Source organism: Ammodytes marinus (assembly GCF_949987685.1).
Source record: "Ammodytes marinus genome assembly, chromosome: 4".
Lineage (NCBI taxonomy): Eukaryota > Metazoa > Chordata > Actinopteri > Uranoscopiformes > Ammodytidae > Ammodytes > Ammodytes marinus.
This window is the reverse complement of record NC_137233.1, coordinates 23,390,572-23,406,995: the sequence shown is the minus strand read 5'-3', so window position 1 is coordinate 23,406,995 and position 16,424 is coordinate 23,390,572. Positions and strand designations below refer to the sequence as shown.

The 16,424-nt window shown below is 42.2% G+C and overlaps 1 protein-coding gene across 3 annotated transcripts; it reads left to right on the top strand.

The window, feature by feature from the left end:
* The first annotated feature begins 1,244 nt into the window (after nt 1-1,244).
* LOC307250052 (PHD finger protein 20-like) lies at nt 1,245-15,613 on the top strand. 3 transcript variants are annotated; one of them, XM_080026986.1, is made up of 17 exons: nt 1,315-1,368; nt 3,477-3,583; nt 4,360-4,531; nt 4,733-4,817; nt 5,285-5,361; nt 5,462-6,050; nt 6,180-6,230; nt 6,333-6,602; nt 7,108-7,293; nt 7,420-7,512; nt 10,284-10,439; nt 10,873-11,054; nt 11,136-11,235; nt 12,111-12,306; nt 12,783-13,227; nt 13,899-14,079; nt 14,222-15,613. In XM_080026986.1, exons 2-17 carry the CDS (start codon nt 3,501-3,503, stop codon nt 14,362-14,364), a joined length of 3,009 nt encoding a protein of 1,002 aa, XP_079883112.1. In that variant the 5' UTR covers nt 1,315-1,368; nt 3,477-3,500; the 3' UTR covers nt 14,365-15,613. The 3 variants fall into 3 exon arrangements, with proteins under 3 accessions (XP_079883111.1, XP_079883112.1, XP_079883110.1); XM_080026984.1 differs by lacking the exon at nt 1,315-1,368 and adding an exon at nt 2,476-2,501; XM_080026985.1 differs by lacking the exon at nt 10,284-10,439 and having other exon boundaries at nt 1,245-1,368.
* The last annotated feature ends 811 nt before the right edge of the window (nt 15,614-16,424 follow it).

Genomic DNA, 16,424 nt, shown 5'->3' with positions numbered 1-16,424 from the left:
AAAGGATTTTAAAAAGAGGCACAATAGTAAAGAATGTGATACATAGGAAAAGATCCATTTGTACAGCTTAGAGGGCATCTCATATCAACTGGGACAATAACATTCACAATGCTCTCAAGTCTATTTGCCCAGGGTTTTGATGGTTGTATTGCTTTATATGAGACTGTGAAGGTGAAAGGACTAGCAACCACTCCAATCTGTACATGGTCAGTTTTTGAACACAAAACTGCCACCTGTGTCTGCCACTTGCGAAAGGCTGAGCAGGCACTGTAACCATGGCAGCAGGGTGACCTGTAGCCTCATCCTGTGGGACTGGAAGTAGGCTAGTTAAGGAAAACAGACACAAAGAAAAATAAACAAACCAATGACAGCTTCTCTTTCAAGAAGGACATTTGGCTACATATGGCATCAATATGGCAGTTCATATTTTTTCATACTAAACTGCAAAAAAAAAGTATTCAGAGAGCAAGTAGACCTATAGGTTTTTACTATGGACACTGTAGTTGTAGCCTATACAGGCCTACAGTGTGTCCGCATGCAAGAGTAGCCTATTTTTGTTGAGCATTGTTGTACTTGCTGTATTTTATTGTTTTTATATGCTACTATGGTCATTTCTTAGGAGGTTTTCGTAGAGTTTATAGTTGCAGCACATTCATCAATGGTTAATTAAATCAGATGTTAAGTTGGCCTATCTATCTGGAATACATTCATCACTTTTTAATTTCAAGTTGGTTACATTAGCCTATAAAAAATAAAAACTCAACAACATTAACTATGGGCAGTCATTAAACTCAACTCCTGAAATCCTGCAGTGCCAATACATGTCAACATTAAGATTTGGTGATTTGAGTTAAGCTTGATCAACAAACAGCAGTTATACTAAATGAACGGTGGGTGGAGCTATGCGCCCATGATTTACTGATAGACGTGAACAATGTCTTAGCCTACCCGATACAAATGTATTCATTTAACAGTAGCAAGTTATGTTGTTCATTTTACCAATGTAGCCTAAATGCTGCAAATATTACGCTATGTGTTAAAAACTTGACTTTTTCAATAAGGCCCATTAAAAATAGTAATATCCAAAGAGCTTTATATGTTTATGAAAATACATAAACGTGAAATTAAAGTATTTTTTTAGGTGGTAAATAATAAATAATCTGAATAACAATAATACTTCAGGGCTCAGGGCCGTTGTAGGCGCATGCGCACATGAACGCCACACTACCCGCGCCGGTGGAGAACGCAACTGGGAGAAATTCAACTGCGTGCCCTGGACCAGACAGGCGGAGGCGGCGGTACCTGCACTTTGAAAGGATTACACTGCACATTTTACACCCAACCGGACAAAGAGTGACTGGAAAACAGGTAGGAAGCTCAACTCACATCCCCCCTTCGCTTCGGAGTTTATAATTCCCATTAAAATCGTGAATAGGGCCCGTTTAGTGGGTGCATCAACAGCGTAGATGTGCCGCATGTCGGCTTTTGAGTTCAAAACAAACGTGACGAAGCAGGTAATATAATGTCATGTTTGTACGTGTCGTTGTTATAAGTGTGTAGCCACCGTCGTCTTTCTAATACGCCATAAAGCTTTTTTCACTGGGAGACTGTAAGTGGCTCCCTGGCTCGTCAGTTGGGGAAGTTTAATGCTTTGTATTTCCACGCCGTTCGTTCTCAGCAGGAAAAGTACAAAAAGTAGGCCTAGCGCGAGGCCCCGAACAGCTCTGACGGACAGCAGCTCCACCAATCAGGTGCGAACATCCCGCCCACATCAGACTCGTTTGACCAGTCATATTTGTCTAAAGGCGGTGACGTAGGGATGGCTTCTCTCCCGCTACTCCCACTCGTTATAAAACTGCGAACAATAAAGTGCATAGTACTAGTAGTATAAGTGGTAAACAAGAGGGCCTTGATTAAGATAAAGCAACGTGTTCATATATGTTGTCTCTGCTTGATGTGTACCTTAAAATAATTAAAAGGGTTTGGGTCGATCCCTCGCACTGATTTTTACAGTTAGATTAACCTAGCTACAATTAAATTAATAATGTAAAAAACGCGTTTATTGTATTATCACATTAAAACTGAGTTACCCATTCTTATAAGCAGTCTATGGTCACCCGCCGTTTCCTAACCCATGATTAATTATGACTACAACTCCCGGTTTGCGCCGTGCTCACGTCGCCCTCGCCAGTCTGGCTCTCTGCCTTTCTTTATATTGTCCATGCTCTCTGCGGGCTATACAAATTCCCCGTTTCATTTTGACGTCTTCCATTTTACCATAGGATATTATTCGCTCTTTGACTTCGTGCTGCTGGGTATCTGCCTGCAACAGACGGCCTGTCCATTGTCTCCTATTGTGTCGATACGTGATAGCGGCTGACGAGAAAACACGTGGGCTGGCCGGGCAGTGTGAAGATATCCGGTTTGTAGGCTGAACTGAAAGCCAATAACTCCAGACACCTCCGCTATGGTGAACCGAGTCAGCTATAAACGGGACAAACGTAAGAGGTTTTGATATATAATGTTGATTGTGTAGCTTTTAGGCAAGGGCGCCATCATCTTGATGATCTATCCTCTTTATTTTGTAGGCTAGGATGCGATGCTATCGCGAGGGAATTAAAATATCTATGGAACACAAAACGATTCTCCTCCTCCGCCACCAAGCCCTTTATTTCAGCTAATTCAGCATTAGCCCGTGAGCCTGTATATGGGGAGACTCCATAGCCAAGGACCCAATTTAAGACTAAATAAACTGTTAAAATCAGTCGAGTATTAGCTTGGTGCATAATTATAACGTCCTGCATGTCTACTGTACCAATGGGTGCACTGCTTACAGATCGGAAGAGAAAGCTATGAAGAAATTATCTTGGTCATTCTTGTGCCTCTCATTGTGCCTTTTTATGTGATAATTGATCCTAATGGGAACCTGAGGTCGTTCTCTATCTCAACTAGTGATCACTGAATACCTGGTATTAGTAACACATTTCACCACCATTTGAGGGACATGGCTCACCTTAATTCGTCAGTTTCCTGTCTTTTTGCATTGCACTATATCACACCATGTGTGATATATAGATAGACAGACAGGCAGATATAAATGGTTTTGTTTCAGTAGTTAATAATCAAAAGAAAAAATGTGTAGCATTAGCTTGTGTATGTTTACACTGCCTAGGCTGCATTATTGTTTTACTAGTGTCAATACATTGGGAGTGGCCTACTTGCCCTAAAACATCTCCTAAAGTGTTACTTGTGTTCAGCGCTGTGATTGGCCACAGGCCTCTGGTGAAATGCTGGTTAATGATGACCTAGAGAGGCTAGGCTGGCTGCAAGATTGTCTGTGTAGTCCTTGATAGTCACGTGTGCTCTTGTCTTGGCTAGTACGCACAATCTGTGTTTCTCAGTAGTGTACCCAAAGTCATTTCGGGTATAGTTTTGATTGGTTTGTTTATGGTTAATGTTTGTGTATGTGTGTACAGGAAGGGAGCCTTGATGTGGGCAGTATGAGTAAGACGCCCCCTACCAGAAGAGGCATAACATTTGAGGTGGGAGCTCAGCTTGAGGCCAGAGACAACCTCAAAAACTGGTGAGTCATGGCCTCTCTCATTCCCACCCCCACTCCCCATCTCTGTAACTGTTCACCGACTGTTCTCTCCCTCTCTCTCTCTCTCTCTCTCACACACATTCTCATCCCCTCCTTTATGCGCCTGGGTTAACTCATGTAAATCTGACAAGTTAAAATATTAAGATGAGGGTTAAGAAAGCCACTCGTCAGTGCTCCTATGCCAGAAAACATCAGCTGGTGATGGATGAGTGCTTTCAGACAACCTCTGGACTGATTACGAAGGACTTTACAATGGATCTGTAACTGTTTAATATTGTACATCATTTTAATAATTTTACAATAAACTAAATATACAAATAAACGTTTTAATTGATACACAAGGAAGTATTATTACTCTTTGAAAAAGAGAAAACATTCCTGTACCAGTTACTCTACAGTATCAGTTATTTATTACATTACTCATCACATTACGTCACTGACACCAGTCCTTCAACGGACTTTGATACAGTTGTTCTGGGTCCTATTCCATCCTGGCTTAACGACAAACAAGCTCACATCTAAAAATGTTTGGAGTAACGGTGTCCAGTGTTACAGAAGCTTGTAGTAATGTAGTACTCAATGTGTGATCCGTCACATTTTCATTCCAGTAAAATTAAAGTTAAGCAGTATCCAATGATTCATTGTGTTTCTTTCTGTTTTTACCTTTTTCCAGATGGAGTCATTCTGCTTGACTTGCCTCCCTCGTCATGTTTAATGATATAGGAACTTAAAATGTTTGAATTTCTTCTGTATCGTAGGTATGCTGCCAACATAGAGAAGATTGACTACGAAGGTGAAAAAGTACTGGTCCATTACCGTCAGTGGAGCCACCGTTACGACGAGTGGTTTGAGTGGACTAGTCCTTACCTGAGACCTGTGGAGAGGGTTCAGCTGAGGAGGCAGAGCCGGCAGGACGACGCTCCTGAACCTGTAAGCTACGCTCCTCCTGCCTGCTTTGACTTGTGTTGCATAGAGTCTACTTTTACTAGTCAAATTTGACAACCATGTCATTTTAATAATGATGTAACAACAACAATGCTTTTGTTAGCACATTACAGGTCAACCTCCCATTAGGTTTTGACAACGTGCCTACAGTATGTCCTAAACCAAATGTCTCTGCTCTTCTTCCAGGGCTTTCATGTGAATGACAAGGTCCTTGCCAGCTGGTCCGACTGCCGTTTCTACCCCGCTAAGGTCCTTTCAGTCAACAAAGATGGTGGGTATTAATAACCTCAGGTGTTTTCTGTATTTGTATAAAGCTTAAAATGTTTAAATGTATTGATCCATAGTGCTTTGAGATATTGATTATAATAAGTTTGATTGAACATTCTTTCTTGGAGATTATTTCTCCTGAAAGGTTTTTCTTCCAAACATTGTTAAAGGTATGTAGTTTCAGTACAAGAATGTGCAATCACAATGTGGCTAAAATGTTGATCAGTCATTTTGGTTTTCAAAAAGGAAACTGTGGCGCATTCAAATATAGGAAGATGGCTCTCTCTTTCACTTGCACAGTGGAGAGAAACTATGAAGATAGATCTATCAGTTAAAATAACTCAAAATAGTGACTATTTCAAACAAGAACAATTGAAATATATTTACTCCAAATATAGTTTACTCTGCTACCTGACTAGCACTTGGCACTTGTGTAAAACCTAGTTCTCATCAGTTCTCCTTTCTCCTCAGCATCCTACACTGTGAAGTTCTACGATGGCGTTATCCAGACGGTGAAGGAGATACACGTGAAGCCCTTTATTAAAGAGGTAAATGACACTGCTTCTTTTGTATGTTTTTCCCACAGTCCATCATGTCTTTATTGCTCTTGTTTTCTAAACTTCCTCTTTTGTGTTCCTGACTTAAAAGAGAGGTGGTATTGGTGCAGGGAAGTCCCGGTCCTCTGAAAGGAACATGGTTAGGCGTGCCCCCAGCCGGGCCCCTACCAGGCGGCCTCAGGAGAACGGAGGCCCAAAGAACAAGAGGGCCAGACGCAGCACCTCAGACCAGGAGGAGGACAGCAACAGTGAAGAGGAGGAGCGCCAACAGGGAATGGTTAACGACAAGAACAAGAAAAGCAATGGTGAGGTCCAGGCCCCACCTACTGTCAAACAGGAAGAGGAAGTACCAGAGCCAGCAGACCACACCAAGCTCGGGGAGCCAGAGAAAGGGACAGCACTCACAAACGGGGTGAAGGTGGAAGAAGACGATGGGCAAGACCAGAAAATATGTATCATGAACGGAGAGGTAAAGAAAGAAGAAGTGGAAACGGATCGCAGTGAAACAAAGCCATATACAGAGTCACCCAAGCCATATACAGAGGCGCCCGCTAAGACAGAGCAGGTGCCAGTCACTATGACAACCACTGAATCCAACGGAGATGTGGAGCAGAAGCCAAACGTCCAATCAGAAAGCCCTCAGCCCGCAGCGGAGGCGCCACCTCCCCAGCCGGTGAAACGTAAGTGTTAATGAAGTCAATCAGCAGACTTCTCATTGGATCTGTAGCAATGGAATAGAGTGACCGAGTGGGAGAATAACAGAGCAGAATACAGGCATAAATTAATGTCTTTCTTTTTTTCTTTGGTAGCGGTGAGAAAGCAAGGTTTCCACAACCCCAACAGATTCAGCAGGGAACCATGTGAGTACAACCTCAGACCTATCGAACAAATGCAGTCATCACTTTCATTCTTCGATATATACTTACTTAACCTGCATCCCTTGTGTTATTCCTTGTTTTTAGTGTACCGTGTGATTAAAAACCAACCTCCCCCCGTCCTGTCTATCAACCTGGACCACAACCCGTTTAAGTGCAGCGCTCCTGGCTGTACAAAGTCATTCCGTAAGGCTAAGCTGCTGCACTACCATATGAAATATTACCATGGGGAGGAACAGCCTCCAGAGGGGGACCAAAGCCCCACTAGGAATGTCCAGACCAGGGCCTCTGAGAAACAGGTTACTACCATCAGCGTGGATGGCCCAAAGAGAAGGCGCACCATCTCTGCCTCAATGCGTGAGTTCATCTCTCCATCCCAGAAAACATAGTTTCATTAGCAACACGATCAACTGCTATTTCTTTTTTATACATATTTCAATTTAAAGTATTCTATTTAATTAGCATCTAACTTCATTTTACATCCTATTTTTGTTTACCTTTATAATTTTTATAATTTTTATTTGCACTATGTCTTTGCACTCTTTTTGTGTTTAGTTATGTCTCAGGTGGCTCTCTCTTTACAGGTTTTTCTGTATACATTTTTATTTTATTTTATGTTGCCCTGTTGAAAAGAGCCTGAGACTCAGGAATTTAATTGCCAACGACTGCTCCTGTAATTGTTGTGCATATGGCTTATAAACAATCTTAATCTTCAATGTTCAAACACAATTGATGTTATGCAACAACAAAATCCGATATAATCATGACATGCTATAATTACTAACCACGCACTCATAAAACAAAGCTGCCCTCCAGCCCTGCTTGAATATCAATGCTTTGCCCTTTCTTTGATTTTTCTCAGACTCTGTTGGAGCTGCCGCAGCTCCCCGTGGTGAGGTGAAGACTGCAGGCAGACGCACGTCAGCACCACCTGTAGTCACCAGCCAGTGCCACCAGCAGAGGGCACTGCTGAGGGAGAAGAGCAAGGAGAACCAGCTGGACAGGAACGGATGCCTGCAGGACTCAGACAGGAGTGGCTTTGATTTTGGTCAGTATCATGCAGCGAGAAAGTGTTGTTAGGTGAAAAGAATTCTAGACTAGACAATAGAATAGTTACCTGTTGTGTTGGCTATGCACAGACCAAACCTAACTCTTGCCACTTAATGGTCCACAGGGTCAGTTAACAAACTGAAAGACAAACTGAAACAGAAGGACTTCCTCCGCATTAAACTAAAGAAGAAAAAGAAGAAAAAGAAAGCCAAGTCTGGTAAGAAGTGTTCGATTCTTGCATCGGGCCTCCTCCCCTGTCTGCTGCTCTTGCATGTGCACCCACTGTGACATTGTGGAACCTGCTTTCCTGCAATAAGCATAAAGTTCTCCATTCACTCCTCGTGTGGTGGCTGAGCCTTTGTGTGTGGGAGAAGTGTCACATCTGTCACTCACTCCATTATGCCAGTCAAAAAAAGCTCCAACTCATTTCTTGTACATCACAACTTGCATTTGCTCTCGTAAAGGACAGCTGTGACAGTGCTGCTGGTGGCACTGCAGGGTTAAACACAACTTTTTTTTCCCCCACTGGCCCGCCGGGCCAGTGGATCAGAGTTTTACTGGCCCCTTGTATATTTTCACTGGCCCTGCACACACTTTTTTTTTTCTTCATAATTTAGTGTCAATAATTATAATACCTGTATTAGAAAAATAACCAAATCTAAAGGGAATATCTACACTGTAACAGTATAGATATTCCCTTTTAGATTTGGTTATTTTTCTTTTAGTTAATTATATGAAATGTTGAGATTGCTCATACACATAATATAAAACCAGGCAAACATTGAATTTGAAGCCTACGACTGAAAGTATGTGGAAGGGGTGGGCCAGTATTTTAAAGTCCAGTAGTTTGATGATTGTTTTTATTCTTGAATTTGGGCAGTTTAATGAATAGTTCACCTGCAGAAGTCATGATCAAACATAGGGAAAAATAAGAGATGAAGGTCTGATCAGTCTTGGTGGTGTGGTAGGCTGTTTTTATTACTTTTTTTATATGCATTAGGGATGTGAATGTGTCGACCGAATGACCGGTTTTCCACTTGCGCTCAAGTTGACTTTAAAAATAGAATAGAAATCCGAAAATCAGGGGGTTATGCCGTTTTTTTAATGGGAGATTTCACCGTGTATGCGAGTTCACGTCTGCTCGTGAGCGCGCTGCAGGAGCGTCACTTCAGCATGAAGTGTCAGCTTCACATTTTTTCAAACTATTGATACAAAACAATGCAGTGCAGTACAAAATATGCAGCATTAGTTCGCTCGTCTAAGACTATGACGTTAAATCACCTTAGAAACACACAATGCCTTCGTCCGAGCATAGCAGCGTTTCACCGTGAGATCTCGCCAGTGAGTGAGCCGCCGCGCAGAAGAACTGTGGTTTGTGGCTAAAATAATGGGAAAGACTTCCGCGATCTAATTGTATGTCTCGAGCCTGAAAACACAGAGCCATGTCGGCAGACAAACTGCGCGACTAAGGAACTGTCCGTGATCCGAGTCCCTCAGTTAGTTTCTGTCTACAACCAACACAATCACCGGAGACGCATTCACAGCGCTTAAAAAAAGCCTCATTTGTATTACCATTACGGCTTTGATGCAAATACTGTAACATTACGGCGGCAGCTAAAGGAAAAGCGCAGTTTTCACTTCATTTTCTGCACCTCAACCTCTGCTGTGGGAAGAAAGAAAGGGGGCCAAGTAAGTTGATTGATTTGTCGACTCGCAGGCGAACGGTAGGCAGCTCTGCCAACGTAGCGAGAGTGCGCCCGCTTGTTGCTCCGCCTGTCAAAATGCCCACGCATCGTTTCTCCACTGGCCTTTCATTAAAAAATATATTTTATATTAGGTTTATTATATTGAGTCTTAAATAAACACTCCTTTCATTACGACTCAACGCGCATTTCAATGAACCATGATGTAGTCTACAAAAAGATAGCCTACTGAACTGTGATTGGCCGTTACTGGCCCGGGCAGGACAGTGACTGGCCAATCAACTTGCCCTGCATATGATTTTACTGGCCCCGGGCCATTGGTTATGTCAAACCCTGCACTGATACTGATTAATCCAAACACAAATCCAACACGGTTCTCTATTCCTAGTTGGCATTCACAGATATGTACATTATGTTTGGCATGCACACTGATGTGTAGGTAACCTTCCACACTGGTTATTTCACATTAGTAGATGACCTGACATACTGTCGGGTATGTTTTATTCATCAATTGATCATCCCTGACTGTTCTATAGGGGTGTGCGATATTGACAAAAATTAATATCTCAATATTTTGGAGGATTTTCCCGATAAAGATAATTGACGATATTGTGAATGCCTCAAAAAAGTGTAAAATAAATAAATGTATTAAAACCTAAAAATTGTGTTTGTAAAAGCCGTGTAGGCTACTGTTCTAGCTCTGGTTAAAAGTAGCCTATACATTATTAGATGTCAGTGATTATATTAATAAAAACTTATTTATTGACTTAAAACTAAGGGCTGGGTAATGTTGAGGGCAGGGGTTACTATACTGATGTACTCTACTGACGCAAGTCATGCAAATAATATTTATTTCTGTATATTTATTCATAAATAGCTGCTCCACATTAAGACAGCCTACCTTTAGGTCAGGTTAGTTAGGTTTCACTTTTGCTTTACGCCCATGAGCTCACTGAGCCATGCCGACAGCTGCAGAGATCAAAGAGAATGTTTTTGTTGGTGAGACACTCGAGTAAAAAACAAAACTCTAAAATGACGCTTCTTGCTCTGTATCTGTCTGTCTACTTCCTCCTAAATGAGTGACATACTCGATATTGTAATCGTTAAAACAACAATTAAGATATTATCGTGGACGATGTATATCGCACACCCCTACCTGAGTCTATTATTTCATGTCCATGTTTGTTGTGCCACAGTTTGTCACCTCATGATGGGCGTTTGTTAAGCATTTTCAAAGTTGACATTTTGTTTTACGTCTGCTTCCCCCCCTTGCCTGTATTAACAGACTACACAGGTAGTGAGGAGAATATTGACATCTCAGTATTGGGTCTTCAGTCCAAATTGAATTTTCCAATCAAATCCCCCCCCTCACACTATCACAAGCCTGAGGCCTACCCCAGCAGGCCCGGATACAGCTACTCAGAGCAGATACATGTGAATGGTGGGTATCTCTGTGACAGTGTGTGTTTGATGGTTTGCGTGTGTGACTGTACATTGCTTCCTCTCCCTTCCATTCCTCTATTCCCTCTGGATTCAATCCATCATGCTGTTTAAATTGGATTTGCAAGTGCAATCACACCTGGTATCTGTGTCCAAAAGTGTTTGCTCCTAGCAGATACCTGCAGAACTAAACTGGCTGCTGTCACACATAAGACAACATTCCTTTAACGCACGGTGGATTGAATCCTGAGCTGTTCTTTTGCTGCTATTGCTTGCTTCATCATCTTATCCACAAATATTCATTAAAACTCACATTGTGCAACAATTTTTGTAGAGTTAGCAAAAATGTAATTTAGTCCTGAATCAACCAAATCTTTACAAGTTGTGTTAATCGCATGGGAAATCAATATTTTTGTTTGTCGCTGTTCGTGTAGATGAGGATAGCATCAGTGACTGGTCCACTGACAGCTGTGGCTGGAGCGACGATGACTTTGGGCAGGATTTGGACGTCACCACGCCTCCCCTGAGTGTAGACTCTGGTGCAGTGGACACAAGTGACCAAGAGATCGTGCGATGCATCTGTGAGGTAGAGGAAGAGAATGACTTCATGATTCAGGTGAGCCTGTTGTTATATGTCACTATGTTTAGCTTGGCTATTTTAAGGCTTTTATGCTAATATCAAACATTATTTTTTAAGTGTGAAGACTGTTTGTGCTGGCAACATGGCACCTGCATGGGCCTGCTGGAAGACAATGTTCCAGACCGATACACCTGCTACATCTGCAGGGACCCACCAGGTGAGAGAACAACACCACCACCTTTAGCTATGAAGCAAAGCCTCATTGACCAAGTAGTATCTGCCATCTAGTGGACAATAAGAACAATTATTAAATGAGACGGTGCACTGTTTAATTTTGCTGTTTTACATTGTGATTTAAAAATTCCCCAAGAAATAAACTTCTTACCGATTTTAGATCAGTAGGCTTAAACCGTTTTTGAAGGAAGCTCCAGTGTTAGGAAGTGATACCAAAAAGGGACAGTCATTGATTATACTTCAGAGAAACCCTGAGGCATATTCATTTGAGCAAAGCATTAAACAGAGAAACTACAGAACGCTTATGCTGTAGGGTGCCTTTTAACTTGATAGATTAAATAGAATAGAAATAGAAACAAAAAATGATGAGCTGTAGGTATTGTCTCCTGGCCAGAACATTGCAGGCCATTGTTTTTCAGCATTATCTGTGAAATGATTCAGCATGAGAAGTGTGTCCACAGTAAATGAGGTAAATAAAGAGTTGTGAGAGACAGAGCTAACACAGTAACTGTCAAGGTGGAGGAAGGCGCTACATGATAAGAGAATGTGAAACACATTTAAAAGACAATTGCAACAGACGGTTGTAGGACAAGGTGTTTTGTGTTTACCAAGCACTGTGCACCAATCTAAAGCTGCCTAACATTTGTGTCTTCTGGTGTATTGAGCACTGGTGCACTGTATCTGCATATGGACTCCCTACGTCTCAATGAATGTAGCCTATAATTCCTTTAATCCAAAAACCAAGAAACTACCAGACGCAGAGCAGACACAGCCCAGCTTTGAAAGAGAGACTTTTGATCACCTACACAGAGTGAATCATTTCTAAACCAGTCATTGCAATGTGTTCATTTTTGGCAGGTCAGAGGCAGAGTCTGCGTTACTGGTACGATCGTGAGTGGCTGAGCAACGGTCACATGTACGGACTCTCTTTCCTGGGAGAAAACTACTCTCACCAAAACGCCAAGAAGATCACCACCACCCACCAGCTGCTGGGAGATGTACACCACGTGGTGGAGATCCTCAACGGCCTGCAGCTCAAGATGAGCGTCCTACAGTGAGTGCAAAGAGACTGCATGAACAGACACTTGATTTAAGCAACATTTACATAGTCATATTCACAGTGTTTGTGTATATATTGTATGTGTATATTGTTTATAGATAATTTAACAAATAGAGATCGTAATGAATTAAAATAACACAAAAACAACTTAAATCGATCTTAAAATATGAGTGTTCAGGATAGTACAAAGCGGGGGGGGGGAGTTGGGTCAGGGAGGGAAATTGTGCATGCAGTGGCGTAAGTGTATGTTTGTGTGCAGGGAGGTGGGTTGGGAGGTTGAGAAGATAGGTGTAATCCAAGGTATGCAGGAGGAATCCGATCACCTCACTTTATTAATATAACAGTGGCTGGGTTACATCTTATGATTTAATATTTATTTTTGGTGTCTCGTGTTATTTTTTTCCATCTTGTAAATGTCCCTAACTCTGCTGTGCTTTTTTTAATTAAATGTCCTCTCTTTTGCTCCTCAGGAACAACACTCACCCTGACTTGCAGCTGTGGCGTCAACCCTGGAAGCATTTGGAGCGCTCCCGGAGCAGCTCCACCTCCTGCCGTGGCACCGACGCAGCTCTGTCTCCGTCCACTCCAGACGAGGACATGATGAGCCGGGGTGAGATCCTGATGTCCAACGCTCTGGAGAAGCTGAGCCGAGCCGCTACGGCCACCACCACGGCCTCCTCCGGCTCCTCCTTCCCCTTCCCCTCCTTCCAGGACTCCTACATCACCAGTGAACATTGCTACCAGAAGCCTCGGGCGTATTACCCCGCGGTGGAGCAGAGGCTGGTGGTGGAGACCCGACAGGGCTCAGAGCTGGAGGACAGCATGAGGAGCACAGAGGAACTGCTGGAGCGGGAGCAGCGCTACGGAAGCCTGCTGGAGATGGACAAGGCCAAACCCACTGGCGCCAGTAACAAGGTTAGTAGGCTCTGTTCCACGGCAGATCCAGGATGTTTAAAGAGCAGCCCCCAGGTTTCACGTTTAGGCGAAATGAGCATTACCACTCAAAATAATTCAGATTCTCAAAGCAAATGCATAATAATCTGTACATCTGCAAAAGTTGTATTGAAATGCTACCATATCCACGACCTTAGAAGTGGTCACTATAAAGAAGATGTCTTTTGGGGCAGGAAGCTAGCATTTTCAGAATGCCCTATTGTTGCAGTCAGTAACAAATCACTGCACCATTATCAGAAGTTATTATTTTAGTTAATATTAGTGTGTTACTGGATTAAAGCTGCTGATTGTAGTTGAAGAGTTTTTCAAAGCTCAACTTCTTAACTGCCTCCTGCTGTTAGTGGCACATGCTGTTGAGACTTTCTTTATGTACAGTTTTGATTATAAAGTGGACAAGAGAACATCTTAAATTAGAAGTAGGTAAGATGCATCTTACCCACTTATCACATCTGAGTTACTCTAGTGGTTCATTGAATTGAGCTCAGTCATTGTTTGACCACACTATCCCTTTCCATTGTACACTTGTATAGTGTAACAATGGCAATTGATTTGGTTGGAAGCTTTTGTTAAATGAGTTCCAAACCTGGTTGTAATGAAAATGGTGTCTGATGAATTGACCTCAATGTCCGTAGGCCTCTATGGGTGGCTCTTGGTCCCAGGCTGAGACGAGGGAAGAGGGTGGAAGAGATCCTGGAGAGGCTGTGGACAACAGCAGGCAGCATCAACAGAGACAGATCAACCTGCTGGATCACATAGACGCAGTACAGGACGACGTCTCACACCGGATGGACTTCATAGAGAGGGAGCTGGACGGTAAGACTTTGTTTCTACAGCAGGGAAGGAAACAGAAGGTTCATAGGAGTGTCTTTGGGGTTTAAGAAAAAAGAAAAAAAATAGCCCTTCATGTGTGTAACCATGTACTCACGTGTGGTTGTTGTCCTGCTTTCCCCCTCAGTGCTGGAGAGCTGGCTGGACTACACCGGGGAGCTGGAGCCTCCTGAACCCCTGGCCCGCCTGCCTCAGCTCAAGCACCGCATGAAGCGCCTGCTGACCCAGCTGGGCAAGGTGCAGCAGATCTCCCTGTACAGCTCCACATGAGGGCGCCAGAGAACAGCTGCTGCAGGGACAGCCTCAGCTCCCCACCACAGCATGTAGAAGGCAGTGCAGTGGAGGAAGCACACGGGTCTCTGGCTGCAAAGATAACAATAGAAATGAAAGTGCAAGACTCTGATTGTGCAGCACGTTCTCTGTGACCCGACATCTGCTGCTGTGTCTCCTTTTAATAAAAAGGTTGTGTGTGTGGTAGAATCCGATGCTACAGCAAGTCAGTGTCATGATATATGAACATTTCTGGAAAGTCAGCATCTTAAATCAGGATAAAACACAAAAAGTAACCTCGTGAAATGCAGGAGAAAATCCTTAGGACCAGATAACACTTCTGTGGTTCCCATGCAACTCTAAACCTTATGAATGCCTTTTGTCTGAGCTACTGCTAAAGGTTGCCCTGTCTCTTTCTCTCAGTACACAGTGCTTTACATGCAGAAGCTTTATATATTTGTAATTGCAGTTTGAGTTCCTGAACATACAGTCTATTTGCAATAGCTTTTTGAACACGTTTCAAATTGTCCTTTCTTTGTATTGTTGCAATGTCCCAAAGTTCAGTTTCGGTCACCTGCTATGCCATTCTGCATTAAAGCGCTCGCCGTTAGTGTGGACAGGCAGTAACTTGAATACATCCAGTATGTAACGGCACTGTACGAGCAGTCTCTACAAATAGTTTCTTCTCTTTTTGACCTACTCAAGGGTTTGTTTTATACTACACTGTGAATTAATTTTTTGTCTGGTATCAAAGGCATCTTATTTTCAGTTTTAGGGACAGTGACAAGTGTGTTTCCGTTTTGTCTGAAAGCAAAATGATTCTTTCCTATCAGTCCTCATCAGTATACCAGTTTTATCAGTTAGTCTTTAAGTGTTTGTCAGTTATCATATCCTTTACTTCAATTTACTCTTTGCATTGTTGTATCTGTAGCACTTGCCCTATGATTAATTGAAAACTGTAATGTGGATTTTTTTCTAACCTAGCATCTTGTGTTTTGTCGGTGACAAATTCTACTTAAACGACATGTACATTTATTTTTTTCTGTTCTGTTTCATCTGTTTATTTACAGTATTTTGGTTGTTTGTAAATATGTTATTCAAAAATGTGCTCTCCTTTATTGAAAACATTCTCCAAATTCGGATATTGTATGCTACTGTACTGTAAGTGTCTGGCTTAGAAGCAGGGAAATGTCAAAAACAATGCAAACCGATTAGCTGGTACATAAATAAAATCATTGTTATTACTCACTATGGAGAAAAATATTCTTGTTTATTTTCTCCCTGAGTCTGTGACATGCTGGGTCTTTCTCATCCTGTTTATGCAGCTGGCAGCAAGGCCTCCAGTAATGTCGAAGGTTGCATCATTCACAGTGTTCGATGTTATGTTTTCGTCGCAGCTGATTTGTAGTACACAATTGGATTGAAATTAAGGGCAACAGCACTCTTATTTTTTTAAGAACTGTTTTCAAGGTTTTCCTGCCGAGGTGCCACTGAGAAAGCATTCAGGCTTTAACTATATGATAGAGCTGCTCATGATGCGAAAACCGCACTGGTTGCAGTGGGCAGCTGCAGTTTGGAGGATCTTATCAACCAAGGGGAATTCTGGGAGAAAGAAATCCTATCAAAACAGATTGCATACACACTTTGATGTTTTTATTACACGGCCGAGTTGTGAATTTATGTAATAGGATATAAAATAAAAATTTGATGGGAATCATAATCGGTTAATCTCCAAAAATTGAGCAAGTATAACATTACATGTGACAGGACAGAGCAGGCAACATTATCTATTACCCATGAGAAACATTTTCATTGTTAAGCCAATATGTCCATCTTTTGAGTGTTGGGGCTTTGGACTGGACAATGACCTAGGTTGGACTTTGTTGAAAATAACAGAAATACACTTGATATAAAAAAAATAACTGAATACCCGTCTCATCAAACGTGGGCTTTTATACTCAGTCCACCTTTTATTTACGCCTAGACTGAAACAGCTCTGGGTCATCATGACGTAATATCTGGTTGTGAGTGCAGTGCATTACATTTTTCTTAGCCGGAGC